The sequence below is a fragment of the Bos javanicus genome, chromosome 22 (assembly GCF_032452875.1).
Source record: "Bos javanicus breed banteng chromosome 22, ARS-OSU_banteng_1.0, whole genome shotgun sequence".
Lineage (NCBI taxonomy): Eukaryota > Metazoa > Chordata > Mammalia > Artiodactyla > Bovidae > Bos > Bos javanicus.
The window spans coordinates 47862322-47884416 of NC_083889.1; the positions used below are offsets into that span (position 1 = coordinate 47862322).

The 22095-nt window shown below is 44.2% G+C and overlaps 1 protein-coding gene across 3 annotated transcripts in view; it reads left to right on the forward strand.

Annotated features, from left to right (window-relative positions):
• Positions 1 to 428: 428 nt before the first annotated feature.
• The window catches only part of RFT1 (RFT1 homolog), a 48421-nt gene continuing 26754 nt past the window's right edge, over positions 429 to 22095 (forward strand). For all 3 annotated transcript variants that reach the window (XR_009732534.1, XR_009732535.1, XM_061396685.1), the window contains exons 1-7: positions 429 to 576; positions 3991 to 4076; positions 5780 to 5896; positions 7039 to 7228; positions 8240 to 8341; positions 13083 to 13220; positions 20112 to 20190. Coding sequence is in view for 1 of the 3 variants with exons in the window: in XM_061396685.1 (XP_061252669.1) it covers positions 514 to 576; positions 3991 to 4076; positions 5780 to 5896; positions 7039 to 7228; positions 8240 to 8341; positions 13083 to 13220; positions 20112 to 20190 (775 nt within the window). In the remaining 2 variants the exon portion in view is untranslated. The remainder of the gene's footprint in view (positions 577 to 3990; positions 4077 to 5779; positions 5897 to 7038; positions 7229 to 8239; positions 8342 to 13082; positions 13221 to 20111; positions 20191 to 22095) is intronic.

The window sequence follows — 22095 nt, forward strand, 5'->3', positions numbered from 1 at the left end:
TTCTTTGGAAGGAATGATGCTAAAGCTGAAACTCCAGTACTTTGGCCACCTCATGCGAAGAGTTGACTCATTGGAAAAGACTCTGATGCTGGGAGGGATTGGGGGCAGGAGGAGAAGGGACGACAGAGGATGAGATGGCTGGATGGCATCACCGACTCGATGGATGTGAGTCTGAGTGAACTCCGGGAGTTGGTGATGGACATGGAGGCCTGGCGTGCTGCGATTCATGGGGTCGCAAAGAGTCGGACACGACTGAGCGACTGAACTGAACTGAACTGAACTGAGGGATAGACACACAAACCACCCATTAACACAAACCTGAGCGGTGAGGCGGCGCAACTACACTGACACAGCCCAACTCCCGCCCCCTTAAAGGGCCAGATCTTCCAGTGCCCCTCCTCCGCCGTACGAAAGCTGCTAATCAGCGAGCGAGTCACTCGGTGACGCCATCTTCTCGAGACGAAGTGGGTTGTCGGCGGCGTTTCCTGATGACAGAGCCCGTGCGCCGAGGCTATGGGCAGCCGGGAGGTGCTGGGCCAGGCGGCTCGGTTGGCCTCCTCAGGTCTGCTCCTTCAGGTACTCTGGGGGACCGGCCCCAGCCCGTCTTGCAGCCGGGGTTCACGGGGAGGCCCTCGGGCCCTTGAGAGCCTATTCCGGCTTGGACACAGCTAATACGGAGGGGTTTGGCAAGAGGCGGTGGCGCCTGAGAGGGGACACCTGGGCCCAGAGCTGGGAGACTGCAGACAAATCACTTTCCCCTTTGAGCATTCTTTTTCCCATATGGCTGTAGGGGAGGGATGCCTTGGGTGCTCTAGAATATTTTTTTTTTAAGGCAGGGTTTTTTTGTTTGTTTGTTTATGTTTTTATCCATGTCCCACTCCTTACCTCAAACAATTTTTTTCAAACTTTGACCCCCACTGAGTTCAGAGAGACAGTATGGCATAGCTAAGAACAGGGACCTGGGTTTACACAGGCCTGATTTGGAATCTTGGTTCTATCATGTGCTTGCTGCATGACCCAAGACTCCTCCTCATAAAATGGGAGTAATAACAGTACCTGGGTCATAAGATTGCTGTGAGACTGGGTTGGGCTTATATGGATAATTGTTACTTAACACAGTAGTATGTTGACTACATCTTCCTTCCGGCAGTATGACCATGGACAGATCACTTACTCTTCTTGGCCCTAATCTTTATCATCTGTCAGATGTGATACATGCCAGTTGATCCAAATGTTGTCGTAAAGATTCTTTTAACCCTAGAACCTGGTGATTCTAAGTCATTTAGCCATGAAGTCAGGTCATTCATGTGTTTCATTTTTTCTCTGTCTTGCCCTTGAGCCTTTCAACCCTTACTCACAAAAGCCCTGAATCTACTCTCCACCTTATTTTAGTGAAGCAGCTTTTCACGTGAAGGTTGAGAGAAAGAATCAGGCAGACCAGGGCTCACGTTAGGGCCTTGCCACTTGGCTAAGTGCCTGCCTTTGGTGAAAATCTCTTGACTTCTACAGTCATCAGTTTCTCATCTTAAATGAGAATGATAATGCAACCTCATAATGTCACTAGGCATTTTGTAAATACTTACTAAATTTTAGCTGTTTTTATTATGGTAATAATAAAATAAAATATAAATAAAATAAAAAATAAAAAATAAAAACTTTTAAAATGGTTATTGTAGGAGTGAAATGAGACGAGTTACGTAAGGCACGTAGAATTCCTTGCACAAATATGCACTTAGTTAGCTATTCATGTAACCCTAAATTAGGTGAATCCCAAGTTACTTAGTTGTATTTCTTTTCTATTTCAGCACATTGATAGCTGTTTGAATTCAGTACTTTATCCATAATGTTGATTCTTCAACCTTTGACGATATCTTACTACTGAGATTGGCTTCATAAAAAGAAAACAAGTCATAGCAGAAAAGCCACTAGCCTAGGAGTCTGATAGCCTTAGCCATAAGGTCAGGCTGGGTCATTTGCTTTTCGTGTGGCAAAACCCTTTGATCTGAGACTTACTTGCTTCCTGTGCATTTACCTGGTTGCTTTTAGGGTTCAGCTAATTAACAGGTGTGAAAGGGCTTTTTAGAAAAAACTATTAAGTCCTTTACAAAGTTAAATGAAGACTATGTTGCTAAGAAGGGCCACAATATGGAGCAAATATGGGGAATGTGAACAACCTTACAGCTTCATTAGCTCAAACCTTAACTTAAGCCAATTAAGTATGGATATGGCCTGAGACATTAAGTTTATTAGCAACAATAACTTTGAAGTTAACATAAATGTGTTTATGTGGTTATTTATTTTTTTGGTCACAGCATGTGGGATCTTAGTTCTCCAACCAAGGATGGAAGCCATGTGCCTTGCACTGGTAGTGTTGCGTCTTAACCACTGGACCACGAAGGAAGTCTGTGTGTGTGTGTGTGTGTAATAGCCATAATGTTTAGGTTTTTTGGAGTGTTTTAATTCAATCTTGTGTGCTTTTTCAAATTACAGTGCAGGCACTTGAGGTACAGTAGTTTTGCAATTACACTCTATTCTGCAAGAATTTGAGAGTTTATTGCCTGTCTTCACTCTGAGCCAGCCATAGTGAAATTATTAATTCCTTTTATTGTATGCATTTTTCAAAAATGCTTTCACTTCTATGGTGTTGTTTGGTCCTTGTTATCAACTCTGTGAGACAGATAGCCTCATTTGATGGGGATGAAAATTGAGGCTTACAAAAATTCAAAGACAAGTTTAGCTAAATGGTGAGTTGAGATGCTGAGCTGAGAAAACTTTTTCTGTTAAGAGCTACATGAATTTGTTTCAAATCTCTAAAACTGAATACAGGATTTGGTGTCTTATGTATGTACCTGCATCTTTCTCAGGAGAGGCTACCGAGCTTTCCTGAGATTTTCAAAAGGTCATCTTGGACTCCATAAAGATTAACATTGTGATGTCTTGGCTTTGGAGACCTTGCTGCTTTGTGACACTTTGGGGACCATGTTAGACTGCAGTGTCCCTTTTGGTCATACCTTTTCCCAGAGATATACTGTGGGAAATATCACTGTGGTCCATTGGCATACTTCAGTTGAATCTTCCAGATAATAACTGTTCATGTGTAACTCAGAGTGCTTGACACAGAAGTGATCTGTCATTTGCATCATTTGCACTGGAGTGCCCTTGAGTTGCACCTGTGGTGCTGCGAGGTTGCAGAGGGGGTGTCACTTAATGAGGCTTGCACCCCAGCCATTATCCTCATTTGGCAACCTCATTTAATCACAACCTGTTTTTCTCTGTCTCATGGGAAGAATTCTTTGTTCAGGTGGTTTTTTTGAATTGAGAGGCTTGAAAATCTTGGGGCATTTCCTTTTCCAATGGCATTAGCTAGACTGTTTTCCTTTTCCCTCTGTTTTATATTATTGCAGTTGTTTAAAAAATATTTCATCTCTCTGGAAAGTGGCGAATATTCAGTAAATGCATATAGCCTTTTCTGCTTCCTAATTGACAAAACTAAAGTTGAAAGAGATTCAACGTCAGTATCAGATCCTTAGGTATTACTAAGCAGAAAAGAAGGAGACATTAGACGCCATGATTCCTGCTAAGTCTGCTATATCATGCAGACTTCCACTTGCTAAGCGCATGCTCTTTCTAAATAGGTTGGAGTGAGGGCCATTGTGAAGCACTAACTAGAATTCCCTTTTTGCCCACTGGAGTGCCTGACTTTGAACCTGAAGAAATTCAGTGAATCTGTCACGGCTTCCCTCTTCTTATCAGTAAACTAGGGAGACTTCCAAGCACCTTGGGTTCTTTGACCATGGCACACGAGTGCCAAGAGACCCCAAGGAATGAGATTTCAGAAGCAGTACAGACCGCTTGAACATTTTGGAAAGAATCTCTCTGACAAAGCCTCTTATGTCATTACATTAAGAAGAACAGCCATCTTGTGTTCATTTCAGCAAAGTAAACCTTCCTAATATAGTTTATTCTTATGTATTTGTCTTTCTTTGGTAGGTGTTGTTTCGATTAATCACCTTTGTCTTGAATGCGTTTATTCTTCGCTTCCTATCGAAGGAAATCGTTGGCATAGTGAATGTCAGGTAAGAAGGAGTGTACCCTGGCGTTGTCCACAGCTCACATCCCAAGTTGGGTTTTCTTCAAACTGTACCTGTGTGTCACCCTCAGATTCTAGAAGCCTGGACCTTTACCGGAAGCAGAGTGTTTTAGCAGTGGGCAGAAGAGGAGCGTGCGGGGTTTGGGGGATGAGCGGGCGATGTTGCTTTTAATGGACCCATGGTGTGTTTTCCATTAGCTGCCTCCAAATGCACATTTCTCTGCCAGCTCTTCCGCTGTGCCTGCTCTTAGAACCCAGGAGAGGAGTGGGAGTAATTCACTGCAAACTCCAACTCAGGTATAATCCTGTGTTCTTGTCCTGCTGACAGCAAAGGAAGCAGGAGTTCTGCAGATCGTGAAGATGTGCTTTGTAATTGCAGGGCCAGAGCAGCCACCTTCCCTCCCTCCTTAGTGAATTTTATAATTGGAAAGTGGCAGTGGGATGAGAACTGAGTCCTTGTCATCAGTTCCTCGGAGGCTCTTAGAAAGCCAGCTTGCTTTGTCTTTTAGATTCTGTTTCTTCTACTCTCCTCCTGTCTGTTCATGGACACCCACACATATTCTGTCTTCACAAATGACACGAAAGTATATGAAGCGATGTGCGTGCTCAGTATAGCTCAGGTTCTCAGGTGTGTCTTCACATTCTGGTAAACAAGACAGTATGTTCCAGACAGCATTTTGCATCTATAATAATACTTCCTGAACATATGCTCTTGGTGCTGTTCTCGGAGCTTTAATGAATGCTCTCAAACTTTGGTGGGCAAAGGAATCCTCTGGTGAGCTTTGCACTAGGTGGGGCTGAGGAGGTGCCTGGGAACTGCACTTTGACAGTTTTTTCAGGTGATTTTGAAGTAGGGGCCATACTTTGAGAAATGCTGAGGTAAAAACAGGAAGAAGAGGGCCAAGGTCTCTCATGTACTCAGACTTTAAAGCAGTTTGGGCCTCTGCCCAGCTGGCCTTCCCGATTTCCAGATCCCTGCACCGACAGCCCTTGTCTGGCCTGTCCACCTGCTTAAGTTACGGTTCAGTCTCATCTGGGCTGACGCACTGAGTTGCAGGATGGTCCTTGGGCAACCTCAGGTACCTTTGCCCTGGGCCGTCCCCACTCTGGCTTCATCCAGGTCACTGCCTGCTGAGGAAAGGGCACCATAGCTACTCTTTGCTAAGGTGCAGGAGGATCCACCTAGGTGCTGCCCTCCAGGAACGATGCAGACAGGCCTTGCTCCTCTGGGTTACAGCAGCCCCAGTCATGGCTGCCAACCTCGTTGCCTGCATTGAGATTGTCCAGGAGAGCCTCAACTTCTTTCACAGGGGCCATTAGGTCACCAGTGTCAAGGTGGCCAGGAGGCCCTCTGTGTGGGGTCATATCTTGTCCTTTTTTCCTCCTTATGGTCAGAGCCACACCTCTGCATAGGCACAAAGGCTGCAGCCTGGGGGGACCGCTATGGCAGTTTCTCTCCTGGGCGTAACTCTCTGTGGGCACACACTCATATGTCCCTTATTGGGTTCCTAACTCTGTTACTGTGTGGGTCCAATTAGTTGGGGAAGGGGCTTCTGTAAGAAGCCATTGCTCCTCCATATCACCACCAAGATAACTGAGACCTTTCCTTCTCCCGGTTGCTGGAAAATCCCCGAAGTTGTCTCTATGAAAAAACTACACATCCTATTGATTTCTGCTTTTCCTTGATAGGCTAACACTGCTTTACTCGACCACCATCTTCCTGGCCAGAGAGGCCTTCCGTAGAGCATGTCTGAGTGGGGCCGCCCAGCGAGACTGGAGCCAGACTCTCAACCTCCTGTGGCTCACGTGAGTTGTGCTTTGGCCGCAGACAGTTTCACGGAGGCAAGTGTAGTAAGTGTGAGAAGTTAAATAGATTTCTTGCCTAAAGCTGAATAGTCTCCAGCTTGGGTTTTGCAATGGACTTCTGGGCCATTGGCATGGGGCAGGAAGTGGAGGACATCTGTGTGAAGGAGCTTCCCTGGCTGTTTCTCTCAGGACAGTCAGGAGCCAGGAGAAGGCTTTGGGTGGGGGTTTCTATGCCACGTTTCTAGCCCCATTTCTACCCGCTTCAGCCTCAGAAACAACAGAGGTTGTTTCTGCTTTTTTGATTCCCACTGAGCCTGTGCCATCTTTTTTATTCCTAACCATTTCTCTTTACAGTGTTTTCTGATCTTTTAACAGCCACTTATTATTTTTTGAAAGCCTTTGAATTGTTTCTTTGTATCTTTCCTCTATTTTGTTTTGTTGATTTCACTTCTGAGCCTTTTAGACTATTCTTGAGGACCAAGTATATCAGCTAAAAATTGTAATGGCTCTTCTGCAGTTTAGATCCTGCTGGGAGGGCTGGTGGTTCAAATGGTTTCCCAGTCCTTCCCTTGCATAACTCTTTATTACCTCATGGAGGTGACTGTTGTAAGGGCTGGTAGGTGATTAGTTTATTAGAGGAATGACCGTTAGCCACCCAGTCATGCTAAAGAGCCTTCTGGTCACACCTGAAGGGAGACTGTGCACTGGACTACCAGTTATTTGAAGTGTAAGACCAGCTCTATACCATCCTTTAGTCATTCTAAGTGAAAACAGCAGGCGCTTCTGGGAGTTGTAAGTCAGTGTAACACAGTGGGTAGGAGCAGGCTTTGGAGTTAGGTCGGGATCGAGTCCTTCTTCTGCCCGTGACTAGCCGTTTAATAAGACCTTGGCCAAACTACCTAGTGCCTGTCAGCCTTAGTTTCTTCATCTGTGAGTGGGGGTAATGACAGAGTAATATGTGAGGACTCAGAGAGATGAACGGGCTGAATCATAGTGCCTGGCATGTGGTAAGTGCCGGAATAAGTGGTAGCTGTTTTTATCATGACTATATTTCTTTTCTGTTCAGTGTTACTATTTTAATATATATTTATTTTTATTGTTATATTTAGCATATTAAAAGACATTTTTTTTCCCTTTTCTAGAGTCCCTTTGGGTGTGTTTTGGTCCTTGTTCCTGGGCTGGGTCTGGCTACAGTTGCTTGAAGTGCCTGATCCTCACGTCGTCCCCCACTATGGAACTGGAGTGGTGGTGTTTGGCTTCTCAGCAGTGGTGGAACTTCTGGGAGAGCCCTTCTGGGTCTTGGCACAAGCACATATGTTTGTCAAGCTCAAGGTCAGTGTGCTTTCTGCTGTGAATGAGAAATGAGAAGAATAAACGAAAGAGTGGTGTTTTAAAAATGTTTTTATAAGAGAGAATGCTCTTCAAATTTCCATGTAAAATATATTTGAAAAAAGGTAACATGATCAGTTTAGTTCATTCACTTGAGATTTGTCAGATGGGCTTGGTTGAAATTTAACTCTGCTGCACTATTAATGAAGAACAGGTTTGCTAATAGAGAAGTTACTAGTTTAAATAAGAATTTAAGAGGGCCATAGAGGTTTTTCAGGTTTTCCTAGTGATTCTATTTAATTGTATAATAATATTAACTTTTCATCTTTTAAAGTGTATTATTTGATACATACAAAACATTTTAGTATATAGTATATAAATCTTAGAGATCCTTGAACCTACTACCCAACCCAAGAAATAGAGCAGTATTTTTTTTTTTTTAATTAAAAAAATTTTTAATGGGGACCGTTTTTAGTTTTGGGTAGCCATTCCCTTCTATAGGGTGTCTTCCCAAACCACTGATCGAACACAGGTCTCCTGCACTGCAGGCAGATTCTTTACTGTCTGAACCACCACCAGGGAAGCTATACATACAAAACAACATAGTATATAGCATATATATAAATCTTTAAGATCCATGAACCTACTACTCAACCCAAGAAATAGAGCAGTATTTTTTTTTAATTACAAAAATTTTTAATGTGGACCATTTTTAAAGTCTTTATTGAATTTGTTAAAGTTTTGCTTCTGTTTTATGTTTGGTTTTTTGGCCAAAAGGCATGTGGGATCTTAGCTCCCCTACTAGGGATCAAACCCACTGCATTGGAAGGTGAATCCTTAATCACTGAACTGCCAGGGAAGTCCCAAAGTAGAACATTATAAATACTGTGTCCAACCATATTACCCACCCACCCCTACCACCAGGGTAACCATTATCCAAGATTGTCTGGGATTCCTTTGCCTCTTTAGTTTTAATAATGTCTCTAAAGTATACCCTTCACTATGGGTTTGCAGGTGATTGCTGAGAGCCTGTCAGTAATCCTCAAGAGTGTCCTGACAGCCCTTCTTGTGCTGTGGTTGCCTCACTGGGGGCTGTACATTTTCTCTTTGGCCCAGGTAAGAGTTATGACTTTTAAATTAACTTCTGTATAATCTCTGTTTCTCCATCTGTTTTTTACTTCTTGTTCTTGTTACTGCATGGTTTACATGTGCAGTATTCATGCATGTGGAGAAGGCTGTAAGTTCTAGAAAGATGGTCTTGGCACTGCTTCTCCTCTGGCTGCCACGTCTGTCCAAGGCCACATGTCCCCACTGTGAGGGGAACATGAAAGCTTGTTCTCATACATGAAAGCTTCTTTAGATCAGAAGTGGGCAAGCCTGTATCAAACTGGTCTTTGATTGTCTGACAGTCTTCTGGAGGAGAAAAAAAAGCAGCAAGGGGGTGGGGTAGGAATCAAATTGTTATTTTCCCTGAATTTCAATCAATTGTTTTCAGAATAGCTGGAATCTCTGACAAGCCTCTTTTAAACTTAGATTGAAATCTCTCCTAATTCAGAGGGCGTGAATCAAGTCATAGGAGGTATGTTTTCAGTTTTAGCAGTTTTGGCTTCAATTCTATCCCATTCTCTAGTTCTAATTCATCTTTCTAGTTCTATTAAATATATAACTTATTTGTTGTTGTTGTTGTTGAGTTGTTTTTGTTGTTTAGTCACTAAGTCATGTCCCTGACTCTTTGTGACCCCATGGACTGTAGCCTGCCAGGCTCCTCTGTCCATGGAATTTTCCAGGCAAGAATACTGGGGTGGGTTGCTATTTCCTTCTCCGGGGGATCTTCAGGACCCAGAGATCGAACCCATATCTCCTGCTTGGCAGGTGGATTCTTTACCACTGAGACACCTGGGAAGCCCCCCATAGCTAGACTATAGGTGCTAATTTAAAAAATGAAACCTAAGATCAAATAGTTATCAGACCATCTCATAGTTGAAATTAATTTGTAATTGTTCTTAATATATTGGAAAGCAAGTTAAAATTCTTAGTAATGATTTATGTGAAAATGTTTTCCTGTGTCCTAGGCAAAAACTGCTGCTATTTCTGTGAAACATAGAAGAGCTAGATTTAAAATTGTAGATTAAGAATGAGAATTGCTTCCTAAAAGCAGCTTGCAACAATTGCATGTTTTAGAAATGTTACTTCTGATTATTTTGCCACAGTTTATTAGATCTAGAACTGCCATTCTCAATGTTCATCATTGTTTGTGATGTACTCTCCCTAATAGGATTGGAGGGTCATAGAGATGCCCAGTTATTGGTTGACTCTTCTTGGGAAAGGTACTTGCATTATGATTTTCTGATTGTTGTAGCTCCCACCCAGGGTACGTCATAGATCATAGGTCAGCTAGGCCAGTTCTGAGTTTGAGTTTTATTGGCATCCTTATCATAAGACTTGTGGAAGTTCTTCTCTGGGACATTGTCTGTCAGTCTCTGTGGGAGAGGTTGAAGAGCTAACAGCATCTCATATCAGCAGGGGAGCCCCACCTATGGCGCTGGGATTCCCCTTTCTCCAGCTTGCCTCCCGGTTCCTCCTGAAGCAGGTCCCTCAACCCTTGGCATCATGACTCAAATAAAAAGAGTCAGTCTAGAATGATAAAGCGGAGAAGGCAATGGCACCCCACTCCAGTACTCTTGCCTGGAAAATCCCATGGATGGAGGAGCCTGGAAGGCTGCACTCCATGGGGTCGCTGAGAGTTGGACACGACTGAGCGACTTCACTTTCACTTTACTTTCATGCATTGGAGAAGGAAATGGCAACCCACTCCAGTGCTCTTGCCTGGAGAATCCCAGGGACTCGGGAGCCTGGTGGGCTGCTGTCTATAGGGTCGCACAGAGTTGGACACAACTGAAGCGACTTAGCCTAGCCAGCCAGAATGATAAAGATCTCTCACAATTCAATAACAAAAGACAAACCACCCAAGAAGTGGCTCAAGGACTTGAATAGATATTTCTCCAAAGAAGATATATAAATAAGCCCGTGAAAAGATGCTCAGCATCATTAGTCATTGCTGCTGCTGCTAAGTCGCTTCAGTCATGTCCGACTCTGTGCGACCCCAGAGACGGCAGCCCACCAGGCTCCCCGTCCCTGGGATTCTCCAGGCAAGAACACTGGAGTGGGTTGCCATTTCCTCCTCCAATGCATGAAAGTGAAAAGTGAAAAGTGAAAGTGAAGTCGCTCAGTTGTGTCCGACTCCTAGCGACCCCATGGACTGCAGCCCACCAGGCCCCTCCGTCCATGGGATTTTCCAGGCAAGAGTACTGGAGTGGGTTGCCATTGCCTTCTCCATCTTTAGTCATTAGGCAGATGTAAATCAAAACCACGATGAGATACTGTTTTGCACCCTCTAGGATGGCAGTTATCAAAAAGATAGGAAATAGCAAATGTTGTTGAAGATATGGAGAAATTGGAATACTCATACATTGCTGGTAGAAATGTAACATGGTGCAGCTGCTTTAGAAAACAATTTAGCAGTTCCCCAAAATGTTAAATATAGAACTGCCACATAATCCGGCAATTCTAGTCCTAGATATATAACCCAAAAGAATTGAAGACAGGTGATCAAACAAAAATTTGTATACAGATGTTTGTAGTAATACTATTCATAATAGTCAAAAGGTGGAAGCAACCAAATGTTCATCAGTTGATGAATGGATAAACAAAATATGGTATATCTATAGAGTATTATTCAGCCATAAAAATGAAATACTGATATGTGCTACGATGTAAATGAACCTTGAAAGCATTATGCTACGCATATATATGGAATTTAGAAAGATGGTAACAATAACCCTGTATGCTGCTGCTAAGTCGCTTCAGTCGTGTCCGACTCTGTGCAACCCCATAGATGGCAGTCCACCAGGCTCCTCCATCCCTGGGATTCTCCAGGCAAGAATACTGGATACTCTGTATACGAGGCAGCAAAACAGACACTGATGTATAGAACAGTCTTTTGGACTCTGTGGGAGAGGGAGAGGGTGGGATGATTTGGGAGAATGGCACTGAAACATGTATAATATCATATATGAAACGAGTCGCCAGTCCAGGTTTGATGCACGATACTGGATGCCTGGGGCTGGTGCACTGGGACGACCCAGAGGGGTGGTACGGGGAGGGAGGAGGGAGGAGGGTTCAGGATGGGGAACACGTATATACCTGTGGTGGATTCATGTTGATATATGGCAAAACCAATACAATATTGTAAAGTTAAAAAAAAAAAGCATTATGCTAAGTGAAAGAAACCAGGCAGTAAAGGCCACCCATTATATGATTCCATTAATATGTAATGTCCAGAGTAAGTCCATAGAGACAGAAAGCAGATTAGTGGTTATCAGGGGATGGAAGAATGGAGAGTGACTGCTTAATGGGCCAAGAATTTCCTTTTAGAGTGATGAAAAATGTTCTGGAATTAGATAGTGGTGGTGGTTATACAACATTGTGAATGTACTAAAAACCACTGCATTGTATGCTGTAAAATGATTAAAATGGTCAATGTTATGTGAATTTTTCCTCAATTAAAAGGGGTGGCAGGGATCCTGTAGTTAGGATACTCTGTGAAGAGACTGTTGCTCCTCCCCAGGCTCTGGTCAGCGGGAAGGTGACAGAGGCAGGAAAGGGGGCTGGAAAAGGTGCTTGTTACAGAGGACGTTGGCATTAGATGGCGTGGCTCCCACAGCACTGCTTGTGTCTTAAAGGGTTTGAGGCATGAAAGAAGGAGGGCAGGTGGAAGGTCTGTCCTCAGGCGTGGATGGGTTTGGAAAGCAGAGGGCTTACACCTGCTAAATCCAGACTCCTCTTAGTCCTTGATGTGTGCCTTTTTTACACGATAAGCCTTGGTATTTCCAGATTGAAAGTGGTGCCTGGAGATCCCAGTCCTTCTTGAGCTACTGTGCAATGCTGTTCTCAGGGTGAGAGTGAAGAAGGGAACTTGTAAAAAGGGGTTCTTGGGATACTTCTCCCCAACCTGCAGACAAAACCCCAGGCTGCTGCTCCTCACCAGAAGCCATCTTTCTGTCTCAGATGGGAAGAGGGAGGAGTTGTGGGGCCTTTTGTCTCCTCTTCCCTCCCAGTCCTGTGGTAGCTCTTGCTCTGCCCATGCGCTGGGCAGAGAGGAGAGCCAGCAGCTCAATTCTGCTTTTTAATCATAATGTCACAGGTTTCCAGGGTTCGTGGAAAATTCTCAGCCCTAGATGATGGCACATCCCTGGATATTAGCACAGCCAGGACACGTGGATCCTCACGGTGTGCTGTCTAGGTGGGAAAGCCGTCCCTTTGGCCAGATACAAGTCTCTAAGAACGTATCTGACGTTGCTGCGTGGTTGCCCTAGTGGGTGTCTGTCATGGAAGTTATGTTCTGCCTGCCTGGAAGAACTATTCTCCCAGTCAGGTGGAGTGTTGTGATGCCTTCCCCAGAGATGCTGCAGTGGAGCTGAGTGTTAGTGACTAGTACTGTTTTCCAGAAGGTGAGTCATTGCTCAATAGAAAGTACAGTTAATTAAGACAGTTCTATTTCTTGACTGGCCTTTAAGGTCAAATCTAGAGGCACATCTTAGTTATGGTGGTCGTGGTGGTGGTTTAGTTGCTGAGTTTGTAGCCCGCCAGATTCCTCTGTCCATGGGATTTCCCAGGCAAGAATCCTGGAGTAGGTTGCCATTTCCTTCTCCAGGAGATTTTTAGGACCCAGAGATTGAACCCTCATCTCCTGCATTGGCAGGTGGATTCTTTACCAGTGAGCCACCCGGAAAACCCCTTCTTAATTATGCTTACATTAAAACAGTGTAATTAAAACCCACTGTTTTCTTTGTTTCAGCTTTTCTATACTACACTTCTGGTGCTTTGCTATGTTATTTACTTTGCAAAGGTATTGGGCTCCCCAGAATCAGCCAAGCAACAAGCTCTTCCTGTCTCCCGCATGACAAATCTGTTACCCAGTATGACAAGAAGTAGAGTAAGTAATGTATTTTGTCTCTTATCATTTTAATCACAGATGCTGGTTATCCTTGAGGGAAAGAAATGACAATTTATTGTTTATAGTTACAGTAACAAAGATAATTTGATAACTCACGTTTATGAAGTGCCTGTTATGTGCTCAGCCAAGGTTTCTAAATCTTGGCACTAATGACAATTTGTGTTGCATGATTTTTTCTTTTTAATTAAAAAAAACTTATTGAAATGTAGATAATTTATAACGTTGTGTTAGTTTCAGGTGTACGGTACAGTGATTCAGTTATAGATACATAATGTATATGTGCACATATATATATATTTGTTGTTCAGTTGCTAAGTCGTGTCCAACTCTTTTGTGGCCCCATGGACTGTAGCCCGCCAGGCCTCTCTGTCTCTGGGATTTGGAGTGGGTTGCCATTTCATTCTCCAGGGTGGGCCACATAATTTTTGTTGTGGGGGCTGTCCTTTGCATTGTAGGATGTATAGCGGCGTTCTGGATCTTTACCCACTAGATGCCAGTAACTACCACCCCTCAGTTGTAACAAGCAAAAATATCTCCAGATGCTCCCCTGGGGGGCAAAATTGCCCCCAGATGAGAAACCCTCTGCCACTCCCTGTGCCAGATGATTTACATACTGTATTTAATGGTTACAGCAACTCTTTGGGGCTGACATTATTAGAGCTGAGGCTTAGCAACTAAATACCTGCCCGGGCTGGGGGTCAGAGTGAGGCCAGGAGCCGGATAGGCGTGACTCGAAGCAGAACGCAGGCTCTCACCCCACGCTCGCGCTCTCTGTTCTGCTGCCGTCTCTTGGTTTTTCCGGGCCTGACCTCCAGCACGGGCAGTCTGGAGGTGCTGATGTAACCGAAGGCCCCTGCAGGGTTCCTTTGTCTAGTGTCAGGCCACTCTCTCAGATGATCCGCTTCCCCAGGTACACAGTTGAGGCTTCCAGAGGCTGATGGGTGGGAGGGAGGCATAATCTCTTTCTACTCAACACTTCAACTCTCGGTCCATTTGACTTTTATCTCCCGACTCTTGTGGGGTCAGAGCTAGAGTCTCCGGCCCAGGAGTCACGCCTGTGGTGTTTTACCACACTGCATCTGTGTGGTGGCTCTGTGACCTGCTCCGTCTGGGCTGATCCACTTTCTCTTTTTCTCGTACTTGTTTGTTCACTGGAGGTGGTTCACTGAGTTGAGGTAAGGCTTCAGCTGGGCTTCTCCTTAAAGCTCTTCCATGATTACTTGAAAAATGTAATAAAGTATTTGGAATTCAAGTCTCAGAATGTTAGGAATCTTGTTGTACAACTTTTCAAGAAAAACCAGATCTGATGTAACAAAGCGATGTATGTTCTTGTTAGAAGAGAGCTCTCCATTCTGATCTTACCTTTCGCCTAAATCAGCATCACAGTTTTTGGATGCCATGGTGCCTTATCTGTAGGCTTAGTGGATCAGGACTCCAGATCTCTTCTCTTACCTGGAGCTCCCTGCCCACAGAGCGCATCTGAGAGTACAGAAAAGTTCCTCTCCTCGAGTATTCCCCAGGGCCCACCTGTACCAGGCCTGGCCAACTTGTCGTATTGGGCCAGTGCCTGTGCCCAGCAGTATTTTCAAGTGCAGCTTTTGCACTGTTAATACAGGCAGAGAGAAAAGAGGAAGAGTCGGACAAGTGTGTACTTAACCCTGTAATGGGCTCAGAACTCTGACCTTCAGTTTCCTTATATAGCAAATGGGCATAATGAATTGTTCAGTCGCTAAGGCCTGTCCAACTCAGCGACCCCATGGACTGCAGCACACGAGGCTCCCCTGTCCTTCACTAAGTAAGAGTACCTCCCTCCTAAGGTGGTTGTGAGAGCCAGATGAGACGGGGCACGTAAGGTGCTTAATGCTGTGGCCTGGCACGAGTGCTCATCCATAAATGACAGCCCACACCATCACCAGCACCTCACTGCTGCGCTCAGAGCTGGAGTAGCTCCGCTGGAGCATCCTAGCCAGGCGGACACTGTTGACTGCTGAGAGTTCAGCGGCTTCATCTGTCCACCTGTCACGAAAGTACCCGTGCTCATACTGTTAGAGGCCTGAGCATGAGAAGGTCGAGTGTACCATCAATCTGTGGCAGCACTCCTCCTGACAGAGCCCAGCCCCTGCTTGGGTGCTCTCTGGGATACAAACACGTAGGACGGTGACTGCTTAGCTTCAAGGAGCTTCCTGTGCATTTGGGAGGCAGTAGGTCTCCAGATCTCTGAGTTCTCACTTAAAAAAAAAAAATTATTTATTTGACTGTCTCAGGTCTTAGTTACAGCATGCAAATTAGTTCCCTGACCAGAGATGGAACCCAGGGCCCCTGCATTGGGAGCATGATGTCTTAGCCACTGGACCTCCAGGACAGTCCCAGGGGTCCTCACTTTTAAGGTGAGATTATTGGTCTACACGACCCCTGAGGCCCCTGTTAAAGACTTACAGAGTTCCGTGGAAGTATTTGAACTTTGTCAAAGAATTGTTTGTAATAACTGCCATTGACTGCATACTTACTCTGTGCCTGGCCTTAGGCTAAGCACTTGCTTCTGTCCTTAAACCTCATAGTAACCCTATGAGGTAAATACTGTTGTCTCCCAATTCACAGATGAGAAAACAGGTTCAGAGGAGTTAGGTGATCCACCCCAAATCACACAGCTGGCTTTGGGCCCACTTCTTTCTAACTTTTGTTTGTGAAAAAAACCTTAGTCTGTGTGTTTAATCTCTATGCTCTGAATTCGTCCAAAAGGAATTAGCTTATTGCCCAAAGTAATTATTTGTTTTACTTAAAGATTGGGAGGCTCCAGGTAGAGCAATTCATTATTTAAGTGGTTTTTTTTGTTTGTTTTTTGTTTTTTTTTTAAGAAAAGAAGTGAGCTGAATCTGAATGCAGTGGGTGCCTACACCAGCCTAACTTGACTCTCTGGAGCAGCTTTCTGTCCTGGGGGCTCCTTTGTACAAAACTGGTCAAACAAATTACATTTACTGTCAACTTGACCAAATTAGGAGATTTCTTTCCTCCTCTTATAGAATTTCATCTTCTTTAAAGATATTTATTTAGCCTTAAAATAATGACACTTCAAATAATGGCTGCCGTTTACATCTTTTGTACTCTTTGATACTTCTGAGTGGTTTAATATGCAAGATCAGCTAGTATTCAGGTAAAGCTGAGGAATTTAACACAGCTGTCATGTACTGAGCAGCATCTGTGTTAAGCACTGTACCAGGTGCCCTGGGTGGGGTCCCTGCGCTCAGAATTTGCACTGAAGTCCTGAGATAGGACTTCCTATCCCATTTTGTAGGTGAGAAAACTGAGGCTTAGCAAAGTTAAATATCTTGCCCATGGCCTTTGTACTCCGTAAGTCAGGAGCTGTAGGGAATTCCCTGGCAGTCTGGTAGGTAGGACTCAGCTTCCACTGCAGGGGGCATGGGTTCGATCCTTGGTTGGAGAACTAAGGTCCTGCAAGCCACTTGGTGAAGTAAAAAAAAAAAAGTGTCAGGAGCTGTAATTTGAGTTCTAGTCCCTGAGCTCAACTCTAAAACCTGAACCCTTGCCACGAGGAGAGAAAAGGTTTAAGATCAGGAGAAGGCAGTGGCAATCATATGTCATTTTTCAAGTGATGAGGACAAAGGAGGGTGTGTGGAAATGGGAGTGTGGACAAAGGGCAGTCAACAGCCCTGCAGCAAGAGGGAGAGAGAGGAGTGCCGTGTAGGGTGTGGAGGTGATGGAGGGCAGGGGACGGGACCATGTCCCCTGTGACTCTTGACTGTGTGGTAAAGATGCAGCTGGTTGGACCATTGTAAGTCAAAGGGGTTTGGGAAGTGGAAGAGTAAAACTTAGGGTAAAATACAGTGAGCCCTGAGTTGTGATTCCAGACCTTCTCCAGAGGTACTGCCCATCACCTTTCGCCATCTGTACCTCAGTTTCTCCATCAGTACAGGGAGGCAGTGGAATGGTTTGTTGGTCAGGGGATTCTAGAGAAATTCACAGCTGGATAGACCAGCTCAGCTAGATTTCGTGGAAGGGGCCTCTTTTGACCTTTCCAAGTGACAAATCCATTCAGAACAGTAAAATCCCTAAGAATGCACTTCTTCTTCTACCACTTAGCAGATGCCTCTGAGTAGAAACCTAATCTCTGCTCAAACTTCCTGCCTCTCTATCATTAATGAGCATTTTGCAGTTAGTAAGCAGTGTGGCCATTCCTTCTAAACCGTGGGTCCATTTAAGCTGAAGGCATTAGGAGGAAGGAATGCTCAAGTATGAGCTTGCAGATCAGATACACTCTCATGATAGCACTCTCCTAAAGAACTTTTTTTTTTTTTTAAGGGCTTGGAGAAGGAATTGGCAACCCACTCCAGTGTTCTTGCTTGGAGAATCCCAGGGACGGGGGAGCCTGGTGGGCTGCCCTCTATGGGGTCGCACAGAGTCAGACACGACTGAAGCAACTTAGCAGCAGCAGCAGCCACCCTCCCAAACCAAATCACAGCCTGACTGGCAAGTAGGCTTCACAGAAGCCTTGTGGACACACTGTAACTGTTCATTTCCTTTGAAAAGAGCACAGTTACTACTTTGTAGACCACACACCTCGCCCCTCCAGAGGGCCACCCGGCATGGAGAGAGCAGAGTGTGAAAGAGAGAGAAGGTGCTGTGCTCTGGCTTCCAGGAAGCCAGCTATGGGCAGGATCAGTGTACGTCATCAGAGAATGATATGGTCCACAGTGCCCCCTAGTGGTGTAGGGAGGTCTGGCACTCTGTTCTGGGAAAAGTGAATGTTCAATTTCCTTCTCAGTTCATTCAGTTCAGTCGTTCAGTCGCTTAGTCGTGTCCAGCTCTTTGCTACCCCATGGACTGCAGCACGCCAGGTTTCCCTGTCCATCACCAGCTCTGGGAGCTTGCTTAAACTCATGCCCATCGAGTCAGTGATGCCATCCAACCATCTCATCCTCTGTCATCCCCTTCTCTTGCCTTTAATCTTTCCCAGCATCAGGGTCTTTTCTAGTGAGTTAGTTCTTCACATCAGGTGGCCAAAGTATTGGAGTTTCAGCTTTAGCATCAGTCCTTCCAATGAATATTCAGGACTGATTTCCTTCTCATGAGGAAAATTTACCCCTGGACTATAGCTACCCTGGCATTGGCTCCTGGTCCAGTGATGCACTGAAGTCAGTGTGGTTTGGAAGGATTCAAAACTACCTTCCAAATAGGAAAGAAAGGTTCTGAAACCAAGGGGTGATAAGATTTGAGGACTGGAAATGACCCTTGTTTCAAGTGGTGCTCTAAACTTGCTCTGTCATAAATGGTAAGCAACAGCCACATGTGGCTGCAGAGCATTTGGAATTGAGCTGTCAGTGCCCTCAATGCACATTGGATTTCAGAGAACTAATATAAAAAATAATATGAAATGCTTCTAGTATTTCTTTTCATGTTGCCATGATAATATTTAAGGTTTAATCAAAGATTTTAAAGTGCCTTTTACCAGTTTCTTTACTCATCACTGTAGGATGCTAGAAAATGTAAAACTATATTGTGGCATGCATTATATTTCTACAGAAATACAATGTCCACTACATAGGTGGACTTTGGGCCAAGATCAGGGGCCCATGTGACTGGGACAGGTTCCATAGCTAAAGTTGACATTTTGGAGAGATGTGGTGGGCTTGCCCTTATGAATCACCTGTTTCGTCCTAAAGAGCCCCCTGAAATCCCACCTTTGAAAAGTCATCAGTTTAAGTTAATGAGAACTTTTCAAAATGCAGGTACCTTGAGATTAAGAACCTAACACCTAAACCAAGTATTCTGGAATCCTTGGTTGCCTTCATGATCAAGGGGCCCCAGAAAGAATTAGGAGGAAGTAGAAACAAAGAAGTCCTGTCCAGCTAGCTGCCCTTCTTCAGATTTTGCAATCAGCTCTCCGGCTTCGAGGCTGCCTGTCTGTCTCTTACAGGTTGACCTCTGTCCTTCCTAAGCATTTGCTTCTTTCTTATCCTCCTTGTCCTTAGGAAATGGGCTGTTTGGGTGCTTCCCCTGAGAGTTTTAGAAGAGCCATATCAGAAGTTTTGTTTTCTCTGTCATACCAATTCTTTGTGGCTTTACTGATCTGGAAGGCCTTACTTTCTTTTGAAATATATGAGCCAAATTCGTATGCTCTATGTGAAGGGACCCTGAATGGCTAAGTTGGCTAAGTAGAGCACTAAGATGTGGAGTACATTGAGCAGAGTTTGTCTTGCAGCTCGGCATGCTTCAGACGTCTTTTAAGGGAAGAGCTGACTGTGATTGTGTATCTTCCATTGGTCAGCTTACTCCCAGGGCAGCAGCAAGGGGACAGCACAATTCTTTAGGGGTCTCAGTGAATGAATCTTGGGCAGGCCCCACAGGTAGGCTTTTCCACCTAGAGCCTTTGTCTTCACATTTAGAAATATAAATTCTTTGTCAGTATTTGTTGGATGTTTTCTGTGTGCTTAGCAGTAAATGATGGAGAAGGCGATGGCACCGCACTCCAGTACTCCTGCCTGGAAAACCCCATGGATGGAGGAGCCTAGAGGGCTACAGTCCATGGGGTCGCTTAGAGTCGGACACGACTGAGCGACTTCACTTTCACTTTTCACTTTCATGCATTGGAGAAGGAAACGGCAACCCACTCCAGTGTTCTTGCCTGGAGAATCCCAGGGACGGGGGAGCCTGGTGGGCTGCTGTCTGTGGGGTCGCACAGAGTCAGACACGACTGAAGCAGCTTAGCAGCAGCAGCAGCAGCAGTAAATGAAAAATTAGTGGGGACTATCCAAGTTGGGATTTAGAGACCAAACTGAGTTTGCCTCCCATGTAACATTTATTGTATTCTTAGACTTGCAATACCTAGAGTTTTTTTGTTTTGTTTTTTTCTAGGCTTTTGTAAATTGGGAAGAGGCTAAATTGACTTGGAGTTTTTTCAAACAGTCTTTCCTGAAACAGATTTTGACAGAAGGTAAGTAAAAGGTTGCTCTGAGCAGTCAGGAAACTGAAATATCAGTGACGGGGAACTTCCTGGCTGTCCAGTGGTTAAGACTTCAAGCTTCCATGCAGGGAGCATGTGTTTGATCCCTGGTCAGGAAACTAAGATCCCACATGCCATGTGGCATGGCCAAAAAACAAAAACACACAAAACCAAAACCAAACACACACAAAGTATCAGCGAGGGGAATTCTACAGAACTGCTGGTTGCGTAGATGCAGACCACCTGCTTCCTAGAGGCCCTGGGTCAGAGGAGCCTCAGAGCTGGGAGGGTTTTAAATAAGGAGAGGAAAACTAGCATTTATTAAGTGTGATGCCTCAGTTGTCTAATTTAAATCTCCCCACAGCCTTGTAAGAAAGATATTGTTCTTTTTATTATGGATGAGGAAACTGAGCGTCAGTGAAGTTACATTACTTCTGCAGGGTCCTACAAGAGTTAGGAGCAACTTACTTTGAATCTGAGTCTCATTCCAGAATCCCACTGAATAATAATGTAATATTATTACATATATTATTATATGTAATAATAACTGTATTATAGAAATATTCTATCAATTACAGAAAGTTTAGAAAATATAGAAAGCTATCTATAATCTTTCTTGCCTGGAAAATTCCATGGATGGAGGAGCCTGGTGAGCTACAGTCCATGGGGTCCCAAAGAGTCGGACATGACTGAGCAACTTCACTTCTATCTATAATCTTATTTTCTGAACATTTTATACACTTTCTCTGAGCTTTTTAAAAAAAATACCTTTTAAAATTTGTTTACTTTTGGCCGTGCTGGGCTTTCGCTGCTGCTCAGGCTTTTCTGTATTTGCAGTGCACGGACTCCTTGTGGTGGCTTCTCCTGTTGCGGATCACAGGCTCTAGAGCACAGGCTCGGTAGTTGTGGCACACGGACTTAGTTGCCCCACAGTATGTGGGATCTTCACGGATCAGGGATCGAACCCGTGTCTCCCACATTGGCAGACAGATTCTTTACCATTGAGCCACCAGGAAAGCCCCTTGTGACCTTTTTAAGAACCCAGTTTTTCTCATTTGGAATTGAGATGAGCTGTAAGTGCACTCAATACATATTGGATTTCAAAGAATTAGTATTAAAAAATAACATGAAATGCTTCTAGTATTTCTTTTCATGTCGCCGTGATAATATTTCGGGTTAAGTCAAATATATTTTCTTTAACAATAAGATTCACTGGTGGGATAGTTTGGTCAACCTTCCAACTTCTTAGGACTGTCCAGTTTAACAGTGACAGAACTCTAATGCAGAGGACAAACCAGAAGCTGAAAGTACATCTTATTTTATATATATGTATGTATTTATACCCAGCTTTATTTCAAAGAATGAGATTGGAGGCAGCTATAAGCTGCTGAAGGTAGTAGTTTCTCTCTATAAATTTCATGTGTCTATACATGTATGTATCTATTACTGAACATGTTTTTTAATGTCTTCAGAAACTATCTTTTAATTATAAAAATAATATAATCCCATTACAAGAATTTTGGAAAATAGGAAAAAGTTTCCTAAAACTCTAGCATTCTAATACAAACATCACTGTTCCTATCTTGTTGTTTTTCTTTGTCCACCTTCTTTACTTTTCTTCATTATACTTCCAAAGGGAAGCCCCAAGCCTCACTTCCCTCATTGGTGGTTTAAAAGATAGAACTAGGAGGTGCCTGAGGGCTCCCCGAGCTTTGAGAACACCTGTTTCTAGCCTGAGGCCGTAACATTTCCATCACAAAAGTGAAACTGTTCACAGGACTTCTGGAGGAAGTAAAGGTCAGAAACCTTCGGAGAGCTGAGTGAAGGTGCCTTAACTCTTGAGAGCAAGGGAGCATGCTGTTCACCACTGTCTCCCTGACACCCTGCTAGGCCTGG